This window comes from Hippocampus bargibanti, linkage group LG06 (assembly GCF_051943395.1).
Source record: "Hippocampus bargibanti isolate YZ-2025 linkage group LG06, ASM5194339v1, whole genome shotgun sequence".
Classification (NCBI taxonomy): domain Eukaryota; kingdom Metazoa; phylum Chordata; class Actinopteri; order Syngnathiformes; family Syngnathidae; genus Hippocampus; species Hippocampus bargibanti.
In genome coordinates, this window is record NC_142739.1 from 8,567,549 (window position 1) to 8,589,619 (window position 22,071).

Here is a 22,071-nt window from a genome sequence, read left to right on the forward strand (position 1 = left end):
TTTTTATTTTTTACGCAATTGTTTTTTTTTTTTTTTTTTTTTTAATAAAGTGCCATATGTTCATTTTGACACGGCGGCGGAGATCCGCTGCGGTGAATTGTGGGAAAACGGCAGGTGCTATCAGCTCCCGACTGAATAGAAACATGATTAGATTGAAAACTTATAAACCACCTTAGGGAGGGCATGGAGAGGGAGGGGTTGGGTGGCATCCAGGTAAGAATTCCACGTGAACAACCTGCCCTCTAAAGGCTCGGATATGTAATTGCAAAACAAACTGAAATGCAGTACAGTACATCATGCAAAGTCAATTTAATAGACGTAAATGGGTCATAAAATGAAACATAGATATAAAGTTCAGTATTATCCTTCACATTTAACGTGTTAGCAATCAGTTAACAATTTAATATATTGTATCACGGTGCAATTAATTCATGTGAACAAGACATGTTACTAACTTAACATTTTTAAGTCTGACTTTTGAACTTCCTGAGAAATCGAAGGTAGTTACAGAATATTATTGATAAAAGTATGTCATTTCAAATAGTTAATGTTTGTTCTCATATTTTACTTCAAAATATAAAGGACAACCGACACCATATTTTGTGTCCTAACTGACATCAGAAAAACGTTTTATAGCATCTAAAATACCCAAAACATGCAGAATGATATTTTTAGTCAAATGAAAAACACCAATAAAAATGACTTAAAGTGTCCCAAAACTACTTCAAAATGACCTCAGAAAGTTTCAGTTTCAGAAGGTCCCGCCCTTTGTTCATGACGCCAAGACGTCTTACCTTGCTTGAGAATCAAAACAATGTCTTCAGATTCTGAGAAGATGCTTTCTTGTTACTCATCCAGTTATGAATATGATTCAAATAGTTCTGAAGAGGAAAGCATACATGTTTGCAATCGATTAAAGAAGTCCTTCCGTGTCATTTTGAGGCATATGGACTGCAATGTAACGTCCCAGAAAAGAGACAATCGATTAAAGAAGTACTTCCATATCAATTTGAGCCATCAAGACTCCAATGCAGCATTCCATAAAATGCACAAGATGGCGACCAAGCTCCGTTGGAAATGGGCTGATTTGTTTGCTGGGAATTTGTGTCAACTAGAATCAAATACAGTGAGACCTTGGCTTACGAACTTAATTGGTTCCCAGACAGTGTGTAAGGTGAAGTGTGTATCCCCCCAAAGAAAAATTCCCATAAGAAACCATTAAAATGAGAATAATCCCTTCCCAGGTTTCCATAAAATATAATTCTCAACTAAATAAGCCTTAAAACTACACACAACATAGCTTATTCTATGTATAATAAATGTGCTATTGTATTGTAATGAAAGAAATACACTGCACTGTTTAATAAAGTCACTTTATTTACATTTGTGATGGTCATTGATGGCTTGATGGAATGGTGTTGGAGGTCAGAGGGAATTGCTATTTGGAAAGAGTCACATTCCATAAGGACTGTAATTAAAGAAATATAATGTACTATAAAATAAAGTCGTTTTATTTACCGTTGTGATGGTCATTGATGACTTGATGGAATGGTGTTGGAGGTCGGAGGTCAGAGGGAATTGCTGTTTGGAAAGAGAGGCACATTACATGAGGACTGTAATTAAAGAAATAAACTGTACTGTAAATAAAGTTGTATTTACCTTTTAGATGGTCGTTGATAGCTTATCGAAGGAGAGTCACCTTCCATAAGGACTGTTGGTAACTCAACCACTGGTGTGGCTTCTCCTCTTCGCTTCTTTGGAGACTCCTCATTATTTTTGCTGATTAAAAACCTCTTAATTGACACCTGTTGCTTTCTGACTTGTAAGATCTTGCGAAACTGAGGCATCACATTATCGTTCATAATGTTGATGACTCTCATAGCCACAGCTGCTTTTCGTTAATCCAAAATAACAGAAGTGTTTCAACTTCTTCGATTGCCCGAGACCTTTTGCAACAGATGCACCTTTGATGGCTTCTCTGTTGCGGAGAATGGTAGCAATGGTTGACTTAGCATAACCGTACTGGGCGACTAAATCACACAAACGCACACCTTGTTCGTGTTTTTCAATTATCTCCTTCTTCTCCTCGACTGTGATTTTGTTTTGTGTCGTCTTTGGCTGAACACGAGCCTGTGGTGCGGTCTTTTTCGGTCCCATAATAGCAGAATTATCTGCAAATAGCTCCTCGGAGGCAATCAATGTGTGAATTCAGAGAGGGGGTATGTGGAAAGGTGAGTCGGCTGGAGCGCTGTTCGGTCGTGTGCTTCCGCCGAAGATCCGAAGATCACTCCGCCAGATCCGAAGATCACTCCGCCAGCCGTGGTGGGTGTGTATTGCGAAAAGTAGTGCGTATTACAAGGTTTAATTTTCATAAATTTGACGTTCGTAAACCGAAAAGTTAGTACAGTAAGGTGTTCGTAAGCTGAGGTATCACTGTAGCAGTCTTGGTGCAACAGACAACGATTCACCATCGTGTTATTTATGTATTCCTTCTAATTTCGCCATCAACACGGATCAACAAGATGTTTTCAGACCAAAAAAGTATCCAAAATGCATTGTGTGTCGCTTTCTCAGTCAGGGGCGTTCCAGACGTGACGTCATGTCAGGCATCGTCATCAACTCGAAAACAAGACTTCCTTGAATATTCAGCTCGAGTCTTAAAACGTAAAATATAGCTATATATCGTGGATCTTTGAAAAATACACCCAGTCAAAGTCATTTGAAGTGATTTTACAAATTATGGACACAACTTGTCCGGAGGCGTCGTTGGCCTTTAAGGGTCTTTACGTTACATCAAAGACAATTTGAATGCATAAAACGTGATTATTGTGTCAATGTTTGCTCGATTAGGTCAATTCATTTGGTACACAATCTGCACAGACATTTTCATAATGTACAACGATTATAACGTCGTGAGTTAAAAAAAATATGAAACGTTTCAACGCTAACTAGGAACACGTAAACACCAACCTCTTCGTCGTGATGAGCTTCAGAACTCAACTCTCGGCAATTGTTGCTATCAATGCAATACTCCCTGTTGGTCACCAGGTGTCAGAAGAATACCGTTTACCAATTCACCCGCTTCTGGCCAGTCGAAAAGTGGGAAAACGTCTGTGCTAAAGTACAGTTAATTTTTAAAACGCATATAATGGACAATTTAGTCAAAGATTGGGCTTGTATTTTTTTAAACACACAGACACAAACTGTTCGGAATTAATTAAAAAAATGATTGAAAATTAACATCTATTTATATGTATATTATACAGTACAGAATACTGTATATATTCCATGAGCACTCAAAGCCGTAACGTCATTTTCAGTCGACAGCTATAAGGTGTTTTTGGGCGATAGACTGTGATAATAATAATCATAATAAATTTTATTTATAAGCGCCTTTCAAAACTCAAGGACACTTTACAGTCACAGGATGATGTTCAACCTTGACATGTTTTTTTTTTTATTTGCAATGTGTGACTTCATGTATTTGACCTAGGCACATTTTACTTTTGAGGCATGTGGCATTCATAGTTTGAAACATTTGAGGTGATGGAGTTTTGCAATGGTTGTCATGGAAGGGTATTCGACATGCAGTTTGACTTTTAGATATTTTACTTTTTTTGCTGTTTGACAATACAATACAATACAATACATATACAATACATATTGATTTATATAGCGCTTTAACAGCTGAAGCTGTAACAAAGCACTTAAATGGAGGGGGCTGCCTGGTAGTCTTGTGAAAATAAAGCGGTTCAAAAAATTGATGGACACTGGAGGATTTTGACTTTTAGGGCTGTTTTCAGTGAGACATTTCAAAGACATTGTTTGCTATTTTTTTTTCTTCCTGGAGACCACCTCTGCGAGTGTCGTCATCCTTGATCAGGATTGTAACAGCGGTCGAACCACCATCAGGCCTCTTAAGTGCTGCACAACGACGCTGGCTTTTATCCCCTCCAAACACGTTTAGAGATGAGCAGAGCATGAATGATTCCCAAAGAAAAGCCATGAATGCTGTGATGCTGTGACGTTGGATTGCCACTCGCCTGCCGTAATAGCGGCAAGCCCGACAGAAAGCCTCAGGGCAAAACGCTTCTAACGCCAGCATAGTATTGACTGATCTGGCAAAAGTAGTTACTGTTAAAGAAAAAAAAGACAGTTCGAAAGTACAGTACATGAAAAAAAGGTCTTGCAGTATATATACAGTACATAAAGGGCAACCGACGTCACTTTTTTGTTTTTTAACTGACATCAGAAAAACGTTTTATAGCATCTAAAATACCCAAAACACGCAGTATGATATTTTTAGTCAAATGCAAAACACCAATAAAAATGACTTAAAGTGGCCAAAATCTGCAAAAAATTGAGCGCCGAATTGAACATTTTCAGAAAGTCCCGCCCAGTTCGTGACTTCACACCAAGACGTCTTGCATTGCTGGAGAATAAAAATAATGGCTTCAGATTTGGATAATAAGCTTTCTTGTTACACATCCAGTTATGAATATGATTCAAATAGTTCTGAAGAGGAAAGCATACATGTTTGCAATCAATTAAAGAATTTATTCCGTGTCATTTTGAGGCAAACGGGCAGGGGGGAATGTCTCACCCAAAAAGAGGCAAGAAAATGGCCACCGAGCAGTGAGGAATAAATCAGCCCGTTTCCACAGGCTGATAAATTCCTTCCATGGACAAGGTTTTCAAAAAACAGTACAGCAAAATACATTGACGTGATGGAAAGACACTACAATGCGTCTTTTTTACGGTCAGGAGGCTGTCCTTTTCTGACGTCACGTACGGACTCGTCACCAACTCAAAAACAAGACTTCCTGAATGTTCAGCGCCAGTCTTAAAACGTAATATATAGCTATATGCGGTGGAATCTTATTAAAATACGCCTAGTAGAAGTCATTTGAAGGCATTTTCCAAATTATGGACACAACTTGTCCAGAGACGTCGGTTGTCCTTTAAAGGCTGTATTCCACAGTGCGACATCCACATTGAAACATTTTAAAAAGCTACCTGTTCCAATTAAAATACTATCAGAAGCAATTTTTATGGCTAGCACACCGGCCATAAAAATGAGGGAAAAATTGATTGCTCATGGTCGGCAAAAACCTCTAAAAGAAGCAGCGTTAAAAAGGCTTGTTCTTGATGAAAAGCAGCAATAAAAGCCTAAAAGGATCACATAGATACGAGCGCTGTTAAACAAAGTGGAACAGATTATATTGTTCAGAATTGTGAATTTTATAACAAACATCATTACACTTTGGAAAGCACATTGAACTTTCCACAGTGTGTTTTTATTTTTCAACAAAATCTGCAACAAATTAGACAAATAAAATTAGACGCAAATAAGACTTGACGAACAATTGCGTTCTGTGCGCTCTCGACCATTTCTTGACAAAGAGATTCAGAACAAGCACTAACAATTCCAAATGAAATATAATTTAAAGATTGCAAACTTTTTTCAGAATATGTAAATCAATGGACATTGTGCTACTGCTTCTGGCCTTGGTCACCTGGGGGCGAAACAATACAGACATACACACGAAGGAGATTGTCACATTCGCTAACCAAACCACCTTATTTGTCATTTCTAGAGGAAAAAAATCAGAGATCGTTATCTTTCTGTGTTGCTCCACTATTTGTGTTCACATATCCAGACGTACAGTGTACATATTCACCACACACAGACGTTGCATCTTTTTCACAATCATTTTTATTTATTTATTTTTTGACATGAATGGAACTAATTGGTCTCAATTACTCCATTCTGATTTCTAACCTGTCGGCAATCAGAATGAGAAAGTTACCATGGCAGTGAAAGACAACCTTTTGATTTGGGAATGTTGTGGCTTTTATTTTTTTATTAGATCTGCAAAAGTAAATACATTAACAAAAATGTTTTTTTTTTTTTTCCCAGCAGCCATCTGCACCCCTCAACTGCCCAACAAATGTAATTCGGTCATTTTCCTCGAATTGAGCTTCATAGTGGAAAAATCTCCTACCATCTAGAAGCAAACATGAGGGAATTATCATTTTGGTCTACATAAAATAAATTGTTAATTGCATTTATTAACTTGGCAAACAGATTCAAGGATTGTACAAGGTCACTATCAAAGTAAAAACACGTTTAACTTAATGCAGATTGGAAAACATGTCTGTTCACTGCTGGTTCTGCATTTGCCACTTACTTAAAAGTCCTTCCTCTCACACATTTTTTACTTTTCTTTTTTTATAAAATAAATCTTTATTCTTTTCCCCACAATCCAATTAGAAATAGAAAAGGAAGGGAAAAAAGTAACAGGTCTCTCCATATATACACATCAGGTTTGCTTGGCACACAAGTTCAGGAATGTAAACATTTCTTCCCTTCACATTCACGATTGTGCTTTAAGGAACATCTCGGAATATCCAAAAGGCTCGCTTGCGCGTGTGTGTGTGTATGTGTGTGAGTGTGTGTGTGTTTTCAGAACCCAGAGAGTTTTATCGAATCTTGCGTGTAAGGAACGGGAGCGTTGAGGCAAATAGAAAGGGCTACGGTCATCGTGAAGACTGCTACCTTGAAGTTCCAAAGACCCCCAAAGTCCGACAATTTAGGAATCATGACAGATTTTTTCGAGATCAAATACGCATTGGAAAAGAAATACTGGATTCATTGGACAAGAGGCATATCACACAACATTTTGAAAAAGAGGACTTTGGCAAAAATCTTCTGAGCTCACAAAATTTTTGTGAGATTTCTGCTCAAGTTCCGTGAGGCAAATCAGGAGACACAAAATAACTTGTGCTTAAGCACGTGAGGTTGCCCTAAAATCTTATGAGATATCTACCAAAACTTTGGCTCAACTTCTGCAACAATTCCGACAAAACATGTACAAGGCTTCCATTTGATCCCATAAAACTTCCAACTAATCAATCCATTTTCTTCTGCTCATCCGGAGAATAGCAGCTTTCGCAGGGAAGCCCAGACTTCCTTCTCCCCAACCACTTCTTCCAACTATTCTGGGAGGAGGTCCCTAGGTGTTCCCAGGCCAGCTGGGAGACAATCTCTCTATCTCTCAGTGGTGTGTCTTGGCTGGTCCCAGGCGTCTCCTACTGGTATGATGTGCCCAGAACACTTCACCAGAGAGGCGTCCAGGAGGAATCCTAACCAGAATTCCGAGCCTCTTCATTTGGCTCCTCTCAATACGAAGGAGCAGCGAGCCCCTAAACCAAACTACTCAATGTATCTCGACAATGCGGCCGGACACCCTGTGGTCTCAGTTTCAGTCACAATCCACAGCTCGTGACCATATGTGAGGGTCGGAAATAAAAATTGACCTGTAAATTGAGCGCAGTTGAAATTCTTGATTAAGACTGTCGGTTTTGAAATACTGTAAAATCTGTGCTACACTATTGTGAAGTGATTCAATTAAAACCTGACCAAAATGTGACTGAAAATTTGCACAAAGCTTCTGCTAGGAACATCTTGTGAGACTTTCTATCAAGTTTCCACTGAGACTTCAGCCATCAAAGAATTGAACAAAATGATTTTCGGGATCCTTACCCGCCAAATGCAGTGAAGACATCTGAATGATGTTGCTAAAGTGTCACTTTGTGTGAAAAGCCATTTTGATTTCTATTTAGCAAGGCAGTGGTTGTTCAGTCCGCTGGTTCGCAGCGGAAAGTGACATCATTAAAGTGAATGGTGAAAGGAAAGCGATAGATCGTCAACAAGAGAGAAACTTGATGTAGTCGAGTCGAATCCAGCATTATCCAAACACATTTTACCCGTTTGGTAGCATGAAGTTCGTGTTTTTATCGATGAAGAGTTAAGTGACCCTTAAAAAAAAAATGATGTTCGTCGATGTGCATAAGAAATGTTAAGACTTACACTAGCGCTTGCTAATTGCGTTAGCACAAAGATGTCTCATCTCGATAGCGGTTGAGGTCATGTTAGCTTGTTTAGATGATAGTGAATGAAAAGTCATTTTGCCTCATTCTGTATGATACAGTTTTACCTTTTTTTGAATTATTAAAAACGTGGGCCAAGAGTAACGTCTTGAGGGTTGTGGCGTAGAAGATGAGTTTAGATGACTGTCCAAACTAGGTTGAGAGAGGATAGCGGTATTTCCGGATTTTCTGGAAATGTCAATGAATAATTGATATTGATCATATGTGAACTGATTTTTATGTTGGAGTCCATCTGTTTGATAAGGAGCACTGAGTGCGTGTTCCAAACTGCCGTGTTAGCTACTTGGGCTAGCCGCTAACTAACTAGCTGGGTGTTCCATTTAAGTCCACCAGTTTGATAATGACCACCAAGTGGGTGTACGCAATTGCCATGTTAGCTACTTGGGCTAGCCGCTTACTAGCTCGCTGTGTGTAATGTTAGAGTCCATCTGTTTGATAAGATGGACCACCAAGTACGTGTACCCAAGTGCCATGTTGCTACTTGGGCTAGCCGCTAACTAGCTAGCTGGGTGTTCCGTTTAAGCGTATTTCCTGAGGTTAATGGTCGAACTTCAAGGTATCACTGAACATGCCCGATGTCCTTCCATTCACGCAAGGTAAGATCGAGCAATTCTGTTGCAGGATGTATGTTTTTTTTCTTCTGAGAAGGAATACCTGAAGATCACTAAGCGGTGTCTGGTAGTTTCAAAGTCTTCAGTGGAATGTGAAAAATTAATCAGTTTTCGTCTTCGTCGTCATCTGTGAGCTCCGCGTCAGCAGTGGCCTTCTCAGGAATGGCCTCCAGGCTACGTCGGCTACTTTTGGAGTCAGACGAGCCACTCGCCGGTCTCCCTTTGCCCAGATCGCACGTCAATGCTGCATAATGGATCTGCTTCAGGTTCTCCTGCACTTCGCCGCGAGCATGTTTGAGGAGGTCCGCCTGGCCCTGAGGGAAGAACGTTAAACAATGTGAGATGTACTTTCTTGAGTCGTGTTGTGTGTGAAACACTGTTCAGGCTGCATGATGATTGGGTTTTAGTGATTCATTGAAGTTCTTTTTTAAAGATGCGAAATGAGCACATCAAACATGATCATTTCTGCAACCCAAAAATTGTTTTTCTAGCTGATGTTTCTTTTTCATGCGTGTGCAGCATATTCGTATCAGCTGTGGTTGAGTTGATTGGATTTGTAAGGATATTTGAGTAAAACAAATTGTGGTCGGATAATATATTTTTCTGTGAAATTAAATGTATTTTGGTGTGTTAAATTCTTGGGACACAAAAAAAAAAACATTTTTCTAAGAAATCAACAAAAAAAATTATGTCGCATAGGCAATTTAAAGTGTGTCCCATCTTGAGTGGAAATGAATGCTAGCTAACATGGAGGAGGTGGCGGGGTCATTCTATTTTTTCCTCTTTTTTGAAGAAAAACTGTTTCAAAGCACAATCCCAAAGGAGGAAAAAGAAGTGGAACATCTATTTTAAGAGATGTCACTCTCATTCACTTTGTCAACCAGAATTAAAGAAAATCTGAGATGTTATTTTAAGGATGTTTTGCACAGCCCAACTGTGAAGTTCTCTCACTATATTGTGACACCTTGGGAGGGGAAAAAAAAAAGACGTCACCTTGAGGATGGTAATGTTCCATGTGAAACTCTCCACAGCCTTGTGAAGCTTACGGCCCTTCAGCCCTTCCTTCACCGCCAAGTCGTGGAGGTTTTCGTGGAATTTCATCGCTGGTGAAAACACAAACGACATAGGATCAAGACTTTTTTACATTTCCTTTTGTTTCACCTTACAAATGGACTGTTCTTTATGGTGTCAATAGTTGCTTTATAAAGTGAGTATTGTGGTCAAAATAGTAGACGTCCACATTCCACCATGACGTCCCTGATTCACTGGTGAAAATGACACTTTGATCCTCTCCTCATTTATGTACAATTGCTGCATGTAACAAAGAGGGTACAGAAAGTGCTTAAGAATGAATGACTCGCTGTGTCTTTGTGTCGTCATATCATTTGTTATTCCGTTTTCTTGTTCTTTCGACTTCAAGATGGCGCCGCGAGAGTGGCTCCCTTTCCAGCAGCTCCTGTATTTTGTTTTTCTTATTCTTTCTTTCCTCTTCGTCTCATCACTTTGCTGCTGTGAAATGTACATTTCTCCACTGCGAGACAAATAAAGATAAATCAAATCCAATCCAAAATCGGGAGTCTCCTGACCAACTCGTGAGACTTAACATGTATTCATGTGCAAAAATGTGTCCACTCCAGTGCCAGGGGTATTTTTCATGACATAAACATTCAACACAGCGTTAGAAACCTTAGCCTATTTTCTTTCATCAGAAAAAAAGAGGTAATTCCTAAAGGATATGGGTCAGGAGTTATCTGAGCTTGAAATGAGGGCAGCTGTCCAAAATACAATGCAATACATACATGTTGGTGTATATAGCGCTTTAACAACAGCTGAAGCGAGGGAAAAAAGCGCTAACTTGGAAAAAAAGGAAATGTTGTCATCTGGTGAAAGGGAAAAAAATTGCCGGAGGCCATGGCCAATGCTTTGTCGCCACCCAAACAAGAAACAAAACAAAACCCGAACAAATTCGGGAATGGCGCTCTACGTCATATTTTCAATTCCCAAATAAATTTGTGAATGGCAGTGAATGAGTTAAACAAGTGACAGCTGTATTTCACCGTAATACTTTCCAAGAATCATCAGCACTTGCCAAGCCTCGTCAATCTTTGCTGTATTGTACACTGTTGACATAGTTGGCTTGTATTTTGATTTTCAACCACTTGAAATGACTTCACTGAAAAGGCAATATTTCAAACGACTGTTTTTCCAAGTATTGCCAACACCCACGGGTACCTTTGAGTTTGTGACGGAGAACTAAAACGCACTCGGAACAAATCAACATTAGAGGTGCATGTGTGTGTGTGTGTGTAGCGTATTAATGGCTCAGACTTATTGCTTTTTTTTTTACAGCCTCCAGTTGGAAGGCAAGAGGAGTGGGGGGTGAGTGTTCTTAAGAGGCAGGAATGTCAAGGGAACAAACGGAACATGGATGTACACAGTCAGGCAATGAAGATGAGCAGGACGGGGGAGGAAGACAAATGTGTGACATTTATTTGTCTTCAAGGTTCTGGCGAGGAGGGGAAGATGCGCTCAACACGCAAATGACATACTACCGCTTCCGCTCCTTGTGGGTCCTGTTGGTGCCGTTGCCATGGAAACACGAGAAGAGGTTTCCTCCCCTCCACTCTCCCTCACACACATACAGATGGAAAGGGGGGGGAGGGTTAACTGACATTAATATCGGTGAGGCGTTTAACTCTCCCGATCGACTGACGTTAAACACTGATGTCACTGGAACGCCGACACCTCATTAGCATACATCTACATTTCCGGTATAGTTACCTTTCTGCACTTTATGACTTTGAGGTACACACGTACACATGCCCACACACACATATGTGTGGGGGGGGGGGTTGCCTAGCAACACTGGACTGGGTCTGGCAGGCGCAAAGCAGTAAAGGGGAAGCTCCTTCTATTCTAATGGGTGATTGTGCAAGGACAGCAAACGGTCAGCTGAACAGGAAGCGACTCCACCAGTGGATCGCCAATCACCAGCGGACCACCCACCCGTAGTAGAGTGCAACCGGACAAAATGAAAATTTACGGTCGAAGCAAATCTGCCCTTGTTGACAAACCTAATTGTTTTATATTGAGCCATCTTAATACAGTAAAGTCTCGTTATATCGATATTCAAGGGAGTCCAAAAAATATCGATATAACCGGGACTATCGATATATCCGATTCTGCGCCGAACTGCATTAAACAAAAGCAGCCAAAAGAGGGCAGCCAAGCGCCATATAAGAAACGGAGCTGGCCATTAGCTCCCTTTTTTTTGGGTGAGAGATGTTCCCCTCAAAATGGCACATATAATTCTTTAATGATTGTAAACATGTATGCTTTAATCTTCAGAACGACAGTGTATTTGAAACATATTCATAACTGGATGTGTAACAAGAAAGCATATTATCCGAATCTGAAGCCATTGTTTGGATTCACAAGCAATGCAAGATGTCTTGGCGTGAAGTCATTTTTATTTGCATTTGAATAAAAAGTGACATCGGCTGTCCTTTAATACACAGTATGGAATGTTAATAATTTTCAAAATCATCGCGCATTAGCAGACAAAACAAGAAACATTGTTGCAAAAAACGATTGCATTCATATACAGTACAGTGGGCATGTACATAACACAACAGGGAAACTGCAACGCTTACATCTTACTGTATTATGTATACAATTTAAAAAAGTCATCAATCTTCTTCTGCTTCCCATTTTTACCTTTTAACACAAACACTTCAATCTCGTCTGCTACACACGAGCTAGCGTCTGAAAATGAAAATGGCTCTGCTACACGGGTGCTGGGCACGTAACCAAGTCACCTGAGCAAGTCGACCAATGGCGTGACTGATGGCGTGTCACGTGACAAAGTCACACGGCCAAGTTGACCAATAGCGCGACCGATGGCGGCTCATGTGACCAAGTCCACTCATGGCGCGACCGATGGCGGCTCATGTAACAAGACACGTGACCAAGTTGACCAATGGCGCGACAGATATATCGATATAAACAACAAAAATGGCCGGCGGGGGATGAAAAGGAGCACCGTAATAACCGGATTATCGTAATAACCGGGTATCGTACTAAACGGTACTAATTATACATAAAAAGACTAGAAATGTGCAAGGGAAATGAAAATAGTATCGTAATAAGCGGTACTATCGATATAACGAGACTTTACTGTAATAATAATACATTTCATTCATAAGCGCCTTTCAAAACTGTCTAGGACAGGTATGGGCAAACTACGGCCCGCGGGCCGCATACGGCCCGTTAGGCTTTTTAATCCGGCCCGCCGAACCTGCCCAAATTATAGTAAAAACAGTGTCTGAAACTCATGACAAAAAAAATTTGCGGAGAACAGGGCAGGTAACTGAAAAGTTGCCTGCACCATTTTTCAAAACTTGAAGCACAATGAGACAACTAATCACATTAAAAAACATTGTCACAAAGTATAAAGTTTTTTTTTTTAAATCAAGAATGTACCTACTACAAATGCTACCTTGCTTAATTTACGGTAAATGTGCATGGCTAGGTTTTGCTGCAGTAGTTGATTGTCATTGCGGTGCACAATGCAACGTTTGCATTGCTTCCTACGAGCCACTAAGCCCCTTTCATAAGTCTCACGTACACTTTACAGTCACGGTTTAATGTAAATTTACGTTTTGTAGCGTCACATATGTTGTTAGCTTCTTTTGAATCTTTCTTCTGGGCTGAGGTTCTGTACATCTATTTTGGAAAATTATATGCAATTGCACGACTTTATAACGCTTGCGAAAGTCCGGAAGAAAGAAGCAGGCTTCTGATTGGCTGCCGTGCCGAGTATGCAAATTTCACTGCAGGTAGCCTATGTCTGTGTGCTCGGCGACAGTACACGTGTATTGTTTGCGCGTGAAGGCGAGGGCGTCAGTGAGGAGTTTGTTGAGCGGTCAGGACAAACCATCTATGATTTGGCGGAATTTAACACAAGTAGGTATTATTGAGCTTGAATATTTCATTGTGGAATAATATGTTTTGAATGTTGAAAGTGATTAAATTTTTCAATAAATGTTGATTTCTTTAACTTTGCCCCTTCAATGAAAACTTATTAAAAACAGACGCAATCTTGATGAATCACAGTGCAAATGTTATTTTAATCTATTTCCATTTCCTCCTCCAAGTATCTGCGAAATAGTATGTAAACGCCATATTCCTTGAGTCAAATTTATTAACTGACCTGGGATATTTTTCACATTTGAAATACAGTCAATAAATTGGGTTCTTACTGTGCTATGAGGTTTGTACACACTACATTTAAAGGACAACAGGCACCATTTTTTTGTGTTTCCCACTGACATCAGAAAAAACGTTTTATAGCATCTAAAATACCCAAAACAGGCAGACTGATATTTTTAGTTAAATGATAAACACCAATAAAAATGACTTCAAAATGAATCCGGAAATGGCCAGTTTCAGAAGGTCCCACCCCCTTGTTCGTGACGTCACGCCAAGACGTCTTGCCTTGCTCGAGAATCAAAACAATGGCTTCAGATTCGGAGAAGATGTTTTCTTGTTACTCATCCAGTTATGAATATGATTCAAATAGTTCTAAAGAGGAACGCATAAATGTTTGCAATTGATTCAAGGAGTCCTCCCATATCAATTCAAGCCATCAATGACAGCAATGCAGCACCCAGAAAATGCAGAAGATTGCGCCCAAGCTCCGTTGGAAATGGGCTGATTTGTCAGCTGGGAATTTGTGTCAGCGAATTATCAAATAGTTGTCTTGGTGCAACACACAACGATTCACCATGGCGTTATTTATGTGTTTTCCTTCTAATTTCGCCATCAACACGGATCAACACGAAGTTTTCAGACCAAACAAAGTACCCAAAATGCATTGTGTGTCGCTTTCTCGGTCAGGGGCGGTCCAAACGTGACGTCACATGGGGATCGTCATCAACTCGAAAACAAGACTTCGTGAATATTCAGTGCAAGTCTTAGAACGTAAACTATAGCTATATGCTGTGGAATCTTTGTAAAATACGCTCAGTCAAAGTCATTTGAAGTGATTTTATAAATGATGCCTTGTCCGGAGGCGTCGGTTGTCCTTTAATGCTTTAGGTTTAGTATTTCCGGCCCAAACACTCCCTCTAAATGCTCCTGGCCCGGCCCCTCTGTCAAATTTTAGAACCCAATGCGGCCCGCGAGTCAAAAAGTTTGCCCACCCCTGCTCTAGGACACTATCCTTGGGCAGTAGGCTGGGGACACCCAGAACCGGTTGCCAGCCAATCGCAGGGCACACACAGACAAACATTCATCCGCACTCACCCTCACACCAAAAGACAACTTAAATTCTTCCGTTAATCTGTCGAGTGTTTTTGCAATGTTGGAGGAAAAAGGAGTACCTGGAAAAAAAACACAGGCCCGAAGAAAACATGCAAAAACTCGACTGAAACGCCGGAGCTGGGATTGAACCGACAAACTGCACTGTGAGGTGACGCTATACCCACTAACTCCAGCGGACTGACCCACTGTCATAAATAGATGCATTCATAACTCTAGAAGCCATTCCCAAAATTGCTCAGGATTATTGGATTTATTATTTTTTTTGATGCAGCTACTTTTGGGTAACTCGTCTGGAAAAGGACACATTCTCTTCACTGCTACTTTGCGGTTCTTCCATGTGGGCAGAGATTTATGGTGTATCCTTGAAAAGGACAAAGTGTACCGGAGACATTTTTTTTGCCTCTCAAGTTATAAAACTGTTCAATTTTGCGCCGTGCCATTACGAGAACGAGCTGGGCTTCCGACTGTGTGTCTTTGCTTTCAGCTGTGAATTGCCTAGCTCTCAAATATATTGTGTACTTTTTTTGTACATTTTTTCACAAAAAATTATAAAATTGTGCATTTTCAAATATTTCCATCAAAAACAAAATGCCGCCTCGTTAGTTAACTCTCCAAACATCATGTACTTATCACTAGTAGCACCAAAAATACATTGAGAAAAAAAACCTTCAGTGGAAACAGGCCACTAAGTATTAAATTGTGTCCAGGGAGAAGGCACCTTCCCTGGACTAAGTGACAACAGCTGTTTCTCCTCTGACAGTAAGCCTGAGCATGTCACTTGCAAGGTACCGTATTTTCCGGTGTATAAGTCGCACCAACAAGCCTTGATTTTCGTCAAAATTTGCCTTATACACAGGTGCACCTTATATGTAAAGAAATATTGAGCCATAACAGGTCTCACAACTGGCAGCATCCACCGACTCCATTTCTCCGTAGAAGGAGTCATGTGTAACCCCAGCCTCTACTGTAGCACCATATAATATGGTGTGCCTTATAATTGGAAATATTTTATATATTATATTTGGAAAAACTTCATTCATTGAAGGTGTGCCTTATAGTCCGGTGCGCCTTAAACAAAGAAAAAGTTTGAATATACACACTTCATTTGGGGTGTGCCTTATACACCGGAAAATACGGTATTTCAAAAATTAGTGGACCCACAAAAACGTCTCAAATAGCCATGCCTGCAAAAACGAGAAATCTGCCATTTGGGTTTGAAAAATGTTCTATTTTAAGACACCTTTCAGGGATCCTTCAGAGACATACTTGACAGCTGGTGAACATCTTTTTTTTTCCTTCCCTAGTTTTTTTTTGTTAACTCATTCGCTGTACGTCTGTGTAAGCTCTCAGTCGTACAGGAGTGGTCCATCGATGAGAAGGTTTCTTCAGCCGTCATCTGTACAAAAGTGAAGGTTTCGGACGTTTCGCCTCCTATCCAAGAGGCTTCGTCAGCGAACTAAAGTCTGACTGGTTGTATCAGCCCCATTTATATATCCCTATATATAAATTAAATATTTATTATTAAATATTTAGGGATATATAAATGGGGCCGATACGACCAGTCAGACTTTAGTTCGCTGACGAAGCATCTTGGATAGGAGGCGAAACATCCGAAACCTTCACTTTTGTACAGATGACTGTCATTTTGGTTTGAAGCGACCAGTTTAGAATAATTTCCAGGGGATCCTTCAAAAATGAAATGTCTTAAAGGACAACCGACACCACTGTTGGGGCGAATATATGTTTGTATAGCGAATTGCTCCAACACCACTTTTTTGTTTCCTAACTGACATCAGAAAAACGTTTTATATCATCTAAAATACCCAAAACACGCAGTATGATATTTTTAGTCAAATGCAAAACACCAATAAAAATGACTTAAAGTGTCTAAAAACTACTTCAAATTGAAGTGGCCAGTTTCAGAAGGTCCCGTACCCTTGTTCGTGTTGTCACGCCAAGACGTCTTGACTTGCTGGAGAATCAAAACAATGGCTTCAGATTCGGAGAAGATGCTTTCTTGTTACTCATCCAGTGATGAATATGATTCAAGTAGTTCTGATGAGGAAAGCATACATGTTTGCAATCGATTAAAGAATTTATTCCGTGTCATTTTGAGGCATCTGGAGAGAAATGTATCACCCAAAAAAGGCAGAAGATGGCGACAAAGCTCCGTGGAAATCGGCTTATTTGTCTCCTGTGAATTTTTGTCAGCAAATATCAAATAGTTGTTCGTTGCAACACACAACGATTCACCATCGTGCTATTTATGTGTCTTCCTTCTAATTTCGCCATCAACACGGATCAACATGAAGTTTTCAGACCAAACAAAGTACCGCAAAATGCATTGACGTGATGAGAGAACTGCTACAGTGTGTCCTTTCTCGGTCAGGGGCGTTCCTTCCGTGACGTGATGCCAGGAATCGTCACCAACTCAAAAACAAGACGTCCGGAATATTCAGCGCGAGTCTTAAAACGTAAAATATGGCTATATGCGGTGGAATCTTTGTAAAATACACTCAGTAGAAGTCATTTGAAGCGATTTAAAAAAATTATGGACACAACTTGTCCGGAGGCGTCGGTTGTCCTTTAAGCCTGATAGCGCCACTTTGACTTGATTTATTTTTAACACCAAAGACTCCTTGACATAGTTACATAACAGTGGTAGGTCCTTCTACAGCAAGTAGAAACAAAAACAAAAAACAAATGCCTCATGGAGCCATGTCTCATAAGACGGGAAGTAACCCGTGACTTTTATGCTGAGAGGCGGACGTGGGGAGAAAATGCAAACTCCACACAGGATCCATTTTGTGCTCCATTTGATCATGACAACAGTAGATAGATTTGCTCTGCAGGTAGATGTTTTGAGGAATAATTAGAGAACACATGCACTCAAATAGCCTACAGACCAGACGCTTGCGTTTTGTGATTTTGGCTCACACTGGAAGAGAAGAACAATGAGTCTTCTTTTTTTCTGGGACATTATTAGAACCAACTGTGGTTTTGGGTGGGATTTAGCAGTGTGTGTCTTTTGATTTATCAACACCCCACGGGCTACGTTTTATTCCCCCATCCTGTGTGTGCGCGGGCATGTGTATTGTGCCTGAATATAACAGCCGCTCTACGTCCTTTTATTTAATAACCATATTTAATGTGTAAGGTGGGTGCTTGTTCAGAGCTAACTGGAAGCCCACTGCCCTGGATCACATCCACGCAAATTAACTCATTCACTGCCATTCCCAAATTTATTCGGGAATTAAAAATATGAAGTAGACCGCCTTCAGAAATTTGTTTGGGTTTTGTTTTTTCTTAATGAGGTGCCGAAAGAGAGCAGGCCAGACGTCTGGCAATGTTTTTTTTTTCAATGTTCCCTTATTTCCATGTTAGCGCTTTGTTCCTGCTTCAGCTGTTAAAGTGCTATACAAACCAATATGTATGTATTTTGGACAGCTGCCCTCATTTCAAGCTCAAATAACTCAAGACCCATTTAGAAATTAAGTCTTTTTTTCTGATAAAGAGAGTCTAAGGTTTCATACGTTGCATTGGTTATTTATGTTGTCCTAAAACTCAATATACTGTCGGTCCTGGAATTCAAGTAACAATGACAAAAACCTTGCCACTGGTGGACACATTTTTGCACATGTCTGGCAGTGAATGATTTAAAAGGACCAACAGTTGTGCAGCTGCAGGCGGGGCCCTACAATGTCACCCGTTGATCGCAAACCGAAACGTGACAAAGGTAGCTGAAGTGAAGTCGCCTCTAAATTCATGGGATCCTTGAATTGTATTTTCACTCAAGGGAATCGTATTGAATTGTATTGTCGTAGGACTGAACAATTTTGACATTTCAGTAGGGGAGTGAATAGTATTGTATCATAATTGGGAACAATAATCCTGCTTTGGAACTCCCATGTTGGTATGTCACTGTAATTTGTAACTAACTGCTGCTTGGGTAAGAAAAAAAACCTAACCTTAGCATGAAAATTTATTTAAAACCAATGGCTTTGCTTGAAAGCCTCGGCCTGGCTTGAATCCAATAATTTTAAGCCTGAATCTTTGTTTAAAACTACAGACGGTCTCTGTAGTTGGCCGATTCTCATCGTGAAAAAGTGCGTGATTGGTGAACCCGATCAAAGCCTATGTAGACTATTAGCGACAGTTTCATCATCAATTCTATCAATGTTACTTTCACTAGAGCACGACATGTCGTCTGTAAATTACAATGTGACAAGTTATCTGTATTTTATGTAAAGCAAAAAAAATGTGATAGCAAAATCAAATGAGGCTTCTAAATGGATGACACGATTTCACACACACAACCTAAATCCAGCTTCAGCCAGATGCGGGAGCTCCATATAAATACAAAGGTATTGTATTCTATTCCCTTTAGTGTTGCAACATCTAGTGCACTGGTTCTTAATCTGGGCTCGATCGAACCCTTGGGGTTCGGTGAGATGATCTCAGGGGTTCGGCGGAGCCTCCGCTGACACACTTCTGTTAATTGCGGAAACGGAACATTTCGTCCGGCCGCAGAGGTCGTTTCGTCCATTGTTATGCCCGTTTAGCAATCGGTAGAGCTCCGGGCAAAACGGAAAAATACAACAGGAAATCGTGGGGGCAGTATAGAGTCAGAAGCGGAAAAATGAATACAGAGAGAGAGAGAGAGAGAGAGAGAGAGAGAGAGAGAGAGAGAGAGAGAGAGAGAGAGAGAGAGAGAGGCCAGGTAGACTGCTGCTGCTTCACCCATTCACAACGAATGAACAGCCAGTAGCTTGCAGTAATCAAGGTGTGACTGTCGTCGTAGTACATTGTTTTAATATTTTATCCATACTATGTCGAGCAAAAGAAGAAAGTGGTCGGATGAATTTGTACAACATTCTCATGTATCACGGAACGTTATGGGAATGAGCGTCCTATTTGCATGATTTGCAACGGCAAATTGAGCAACTCTTGCCTAGCACCAGCAAAACTAAAGGAAGACTTCATCAAGCTGCATGGAGACTCTTGAAGTTGTACCTGTTAGCAAAGCCATCCTCACAGCATCGTACGAAATTGCTTACCTGATCGCAAAGCAGGGCAAGCCACAAACCTCTGGTGAAACACTGGTGAAACCAGCTGCGTTAAAGATGGCCAATCTGATACTCTGAACAGCGGCCGATGGTAAATGATCCCAAATTCCCCTTTCAAATGACACCGTCAGTGACAGAATAGAAGACATGAGTAAAGACATCTTGGCTCAAGTAGTCGCAGAACTGATTTTAAGCCCGGCAAAATTCAGTCTTCAACTCGACGAAACCACAGAAAAATGAAAATGAAATGAAAATGGCGCGTCACAACAACATCCGTGACACTCTGACGAAGGCGGAAGTAGACGCCGAAACATGTCAGGTATTTGAACATCTACACTGTCTGTGAGTAAAGAATCTGCTTTAAATTAGAAACCACAGACGTTGCTGATCTAAGCCAGTTTGCTGCTTTTGTGTGCTACGTGAAAGACGACCTGATAAAAGAAGAGTTTTTATTTTGTAAGCCTCTTACAACAACGAAGGCAGCAGATGTGAAGAAGAATTATTGAAATTCAGCATAGCCAGGTTCAACGGCAACTCTTCAAAACAACAACACTCTCATTGTTGTGGTGTCAACAAATGAACATGTATCCAGTTGTTGCCAAGAAAGTCCTGGATTTTTTGATACCATTTGTTACAACATATCACTGTGAGCAATCCTTTTTGACGATGCTGGACATAAAATCGACAAAAAGAAACAGACTTTGCTGTGAAAATGACATGAGAGTGGCACTTGCCAAGGTGAAGCCACGTATATCTGAACTGGTCTCTCAAAGGCAACAGCAGAAGTCACACTGATTTGCAGATATGTAATTTGTTGTGAGTTTATGCATTGTGGGGGTTTTGTTCTTAAAACAAGATGATGTTCATGCATGGCTCATATTGTGTAGCAATAAAAACATATCTATGTCTTGAATTTGAAAAAAAAACATCACATTTTATTTTTCACTCAGTAGGGGTTCGGTGAATGCACATATGAAACTGGTGGGGTTCGGTAGCTCCAACAAGGTTAAGAACCACTGATCTAGTGGATACATCGTGCAGCCAATATTGTCGCTTGTTTTCTATGTGCCTCATAATGCGGTGCACCCTAAATATGAAAACAGTTTAAAAATAAGTCATTCATTTAATGTGCGCCTTATATAACAAAGTGCCTTACATAAAATACGTTAGTGATTAGGCATATCAAATAAATGCTCCAATGGCTTTCCTAAGTGAGTGCTTGGTCTTTATTTCATGGACGGTATATCTTGTCTCGACCCGATGGATGATTGACAATAGGAGCCGCTGCAGGATCCTCCTGTTGATGTCAGAGGAGCTCAGCTTAATCGTGATTTACTACACAACACAATGCAGACACACACCAGAGGTGAATGTGTGAGTGTGTCTCCTCAAATATCAGTTGGAATTGGATTGGATTGGATTGGATTGGATTTGCCTTTATTAGTCTCACAGTGGAGAAATTTACATTTATGAATATAATGTGACTCGACTTTATCAAGACTACTATAGTTTCTTTCCGCTTTTCTTAATCGTTGTGTGTGCAGTCACACTTCTGCGAGGACTACTGTTTGTCCACAGGGGTTCACACATTGTGTGTGTGTGTGTGTGTGTGTGTGTGTGTGTGTGTGTGTGTGTGTGTGTGTGTGTGTGTGTGTGTGTGTGTGTGTGTGTGTGTGTGTGTGTGTGTGTGTGTGTGTGAGAGAGAGAGAGTACAGTATGTCTATGTGCACGCATGTGTGTTACAATAACAGTTACATCACATCCTGGAGAGCTTCACAAGATGTGAAGCAGCAGCGGAAGAGGAGATCTAAATAACAGCTTGTTTAGCCCTAAATATCCACAATTATTTTTAGGAGAGAGCCGGCTGGCAGAAACATGAGCTGAAAATGCTGGGCTGGGCTAAAATATCGCTGATTAATGGAATTTTGTGAAAATAAACTAATGTTTGACACGCCATGGAAATTTATTTCTGAGGAGATGATTGGCAAATTAAAAGTACATTTTCACTGTGGCTACTCTTCAAGTCATTTCAGCAGCGGACTAGCGTAAACTTTGTCTTGATTAAAACCTAAAGTAAATTGTGCAACCATCATTGCAGTTGGTTAAATTTTGAGTAA

The 22,071-nt window shown here is 40.3% G+C and overlaps 1 protein-coding gene across 2 annotated transcripts in view; it reads right to left on the reverse strand.

Moving 5' to 3' along the window:
- Positions 1-5,698: 5,698 nt before the first annotated feature.
- plcl2 (phospholipase C like 2) overlaps positions 5,699-22,071 on the reverse strand; it is a 34,744-nt gene continuing 18,371 nt past the window's right edge. The window contains exons 5-6 of one of the 2 annotated variants that reach the window (XM_088998245.1): positions 9,558-9,667; positions 5,699-8,878 (exon numbers count right to left, since the gene is read on the reverse strand). In XM_088998245.1, the coding sequence (XP_088854371.1) occupies positions 8,669-8,878; positions 9,558-9,667 (320 nt within the window). In that variant the 3' untranslated portion in view covers positions 5,699-8,668. Of the gene's footprint in view, positions 8,879-9,557; positions 9,668-19,986; positions 21,252-22,071 lie in introns of those variants that run through there. The other variant, XM_088998246.1, reaches the window with a different exon arrangement.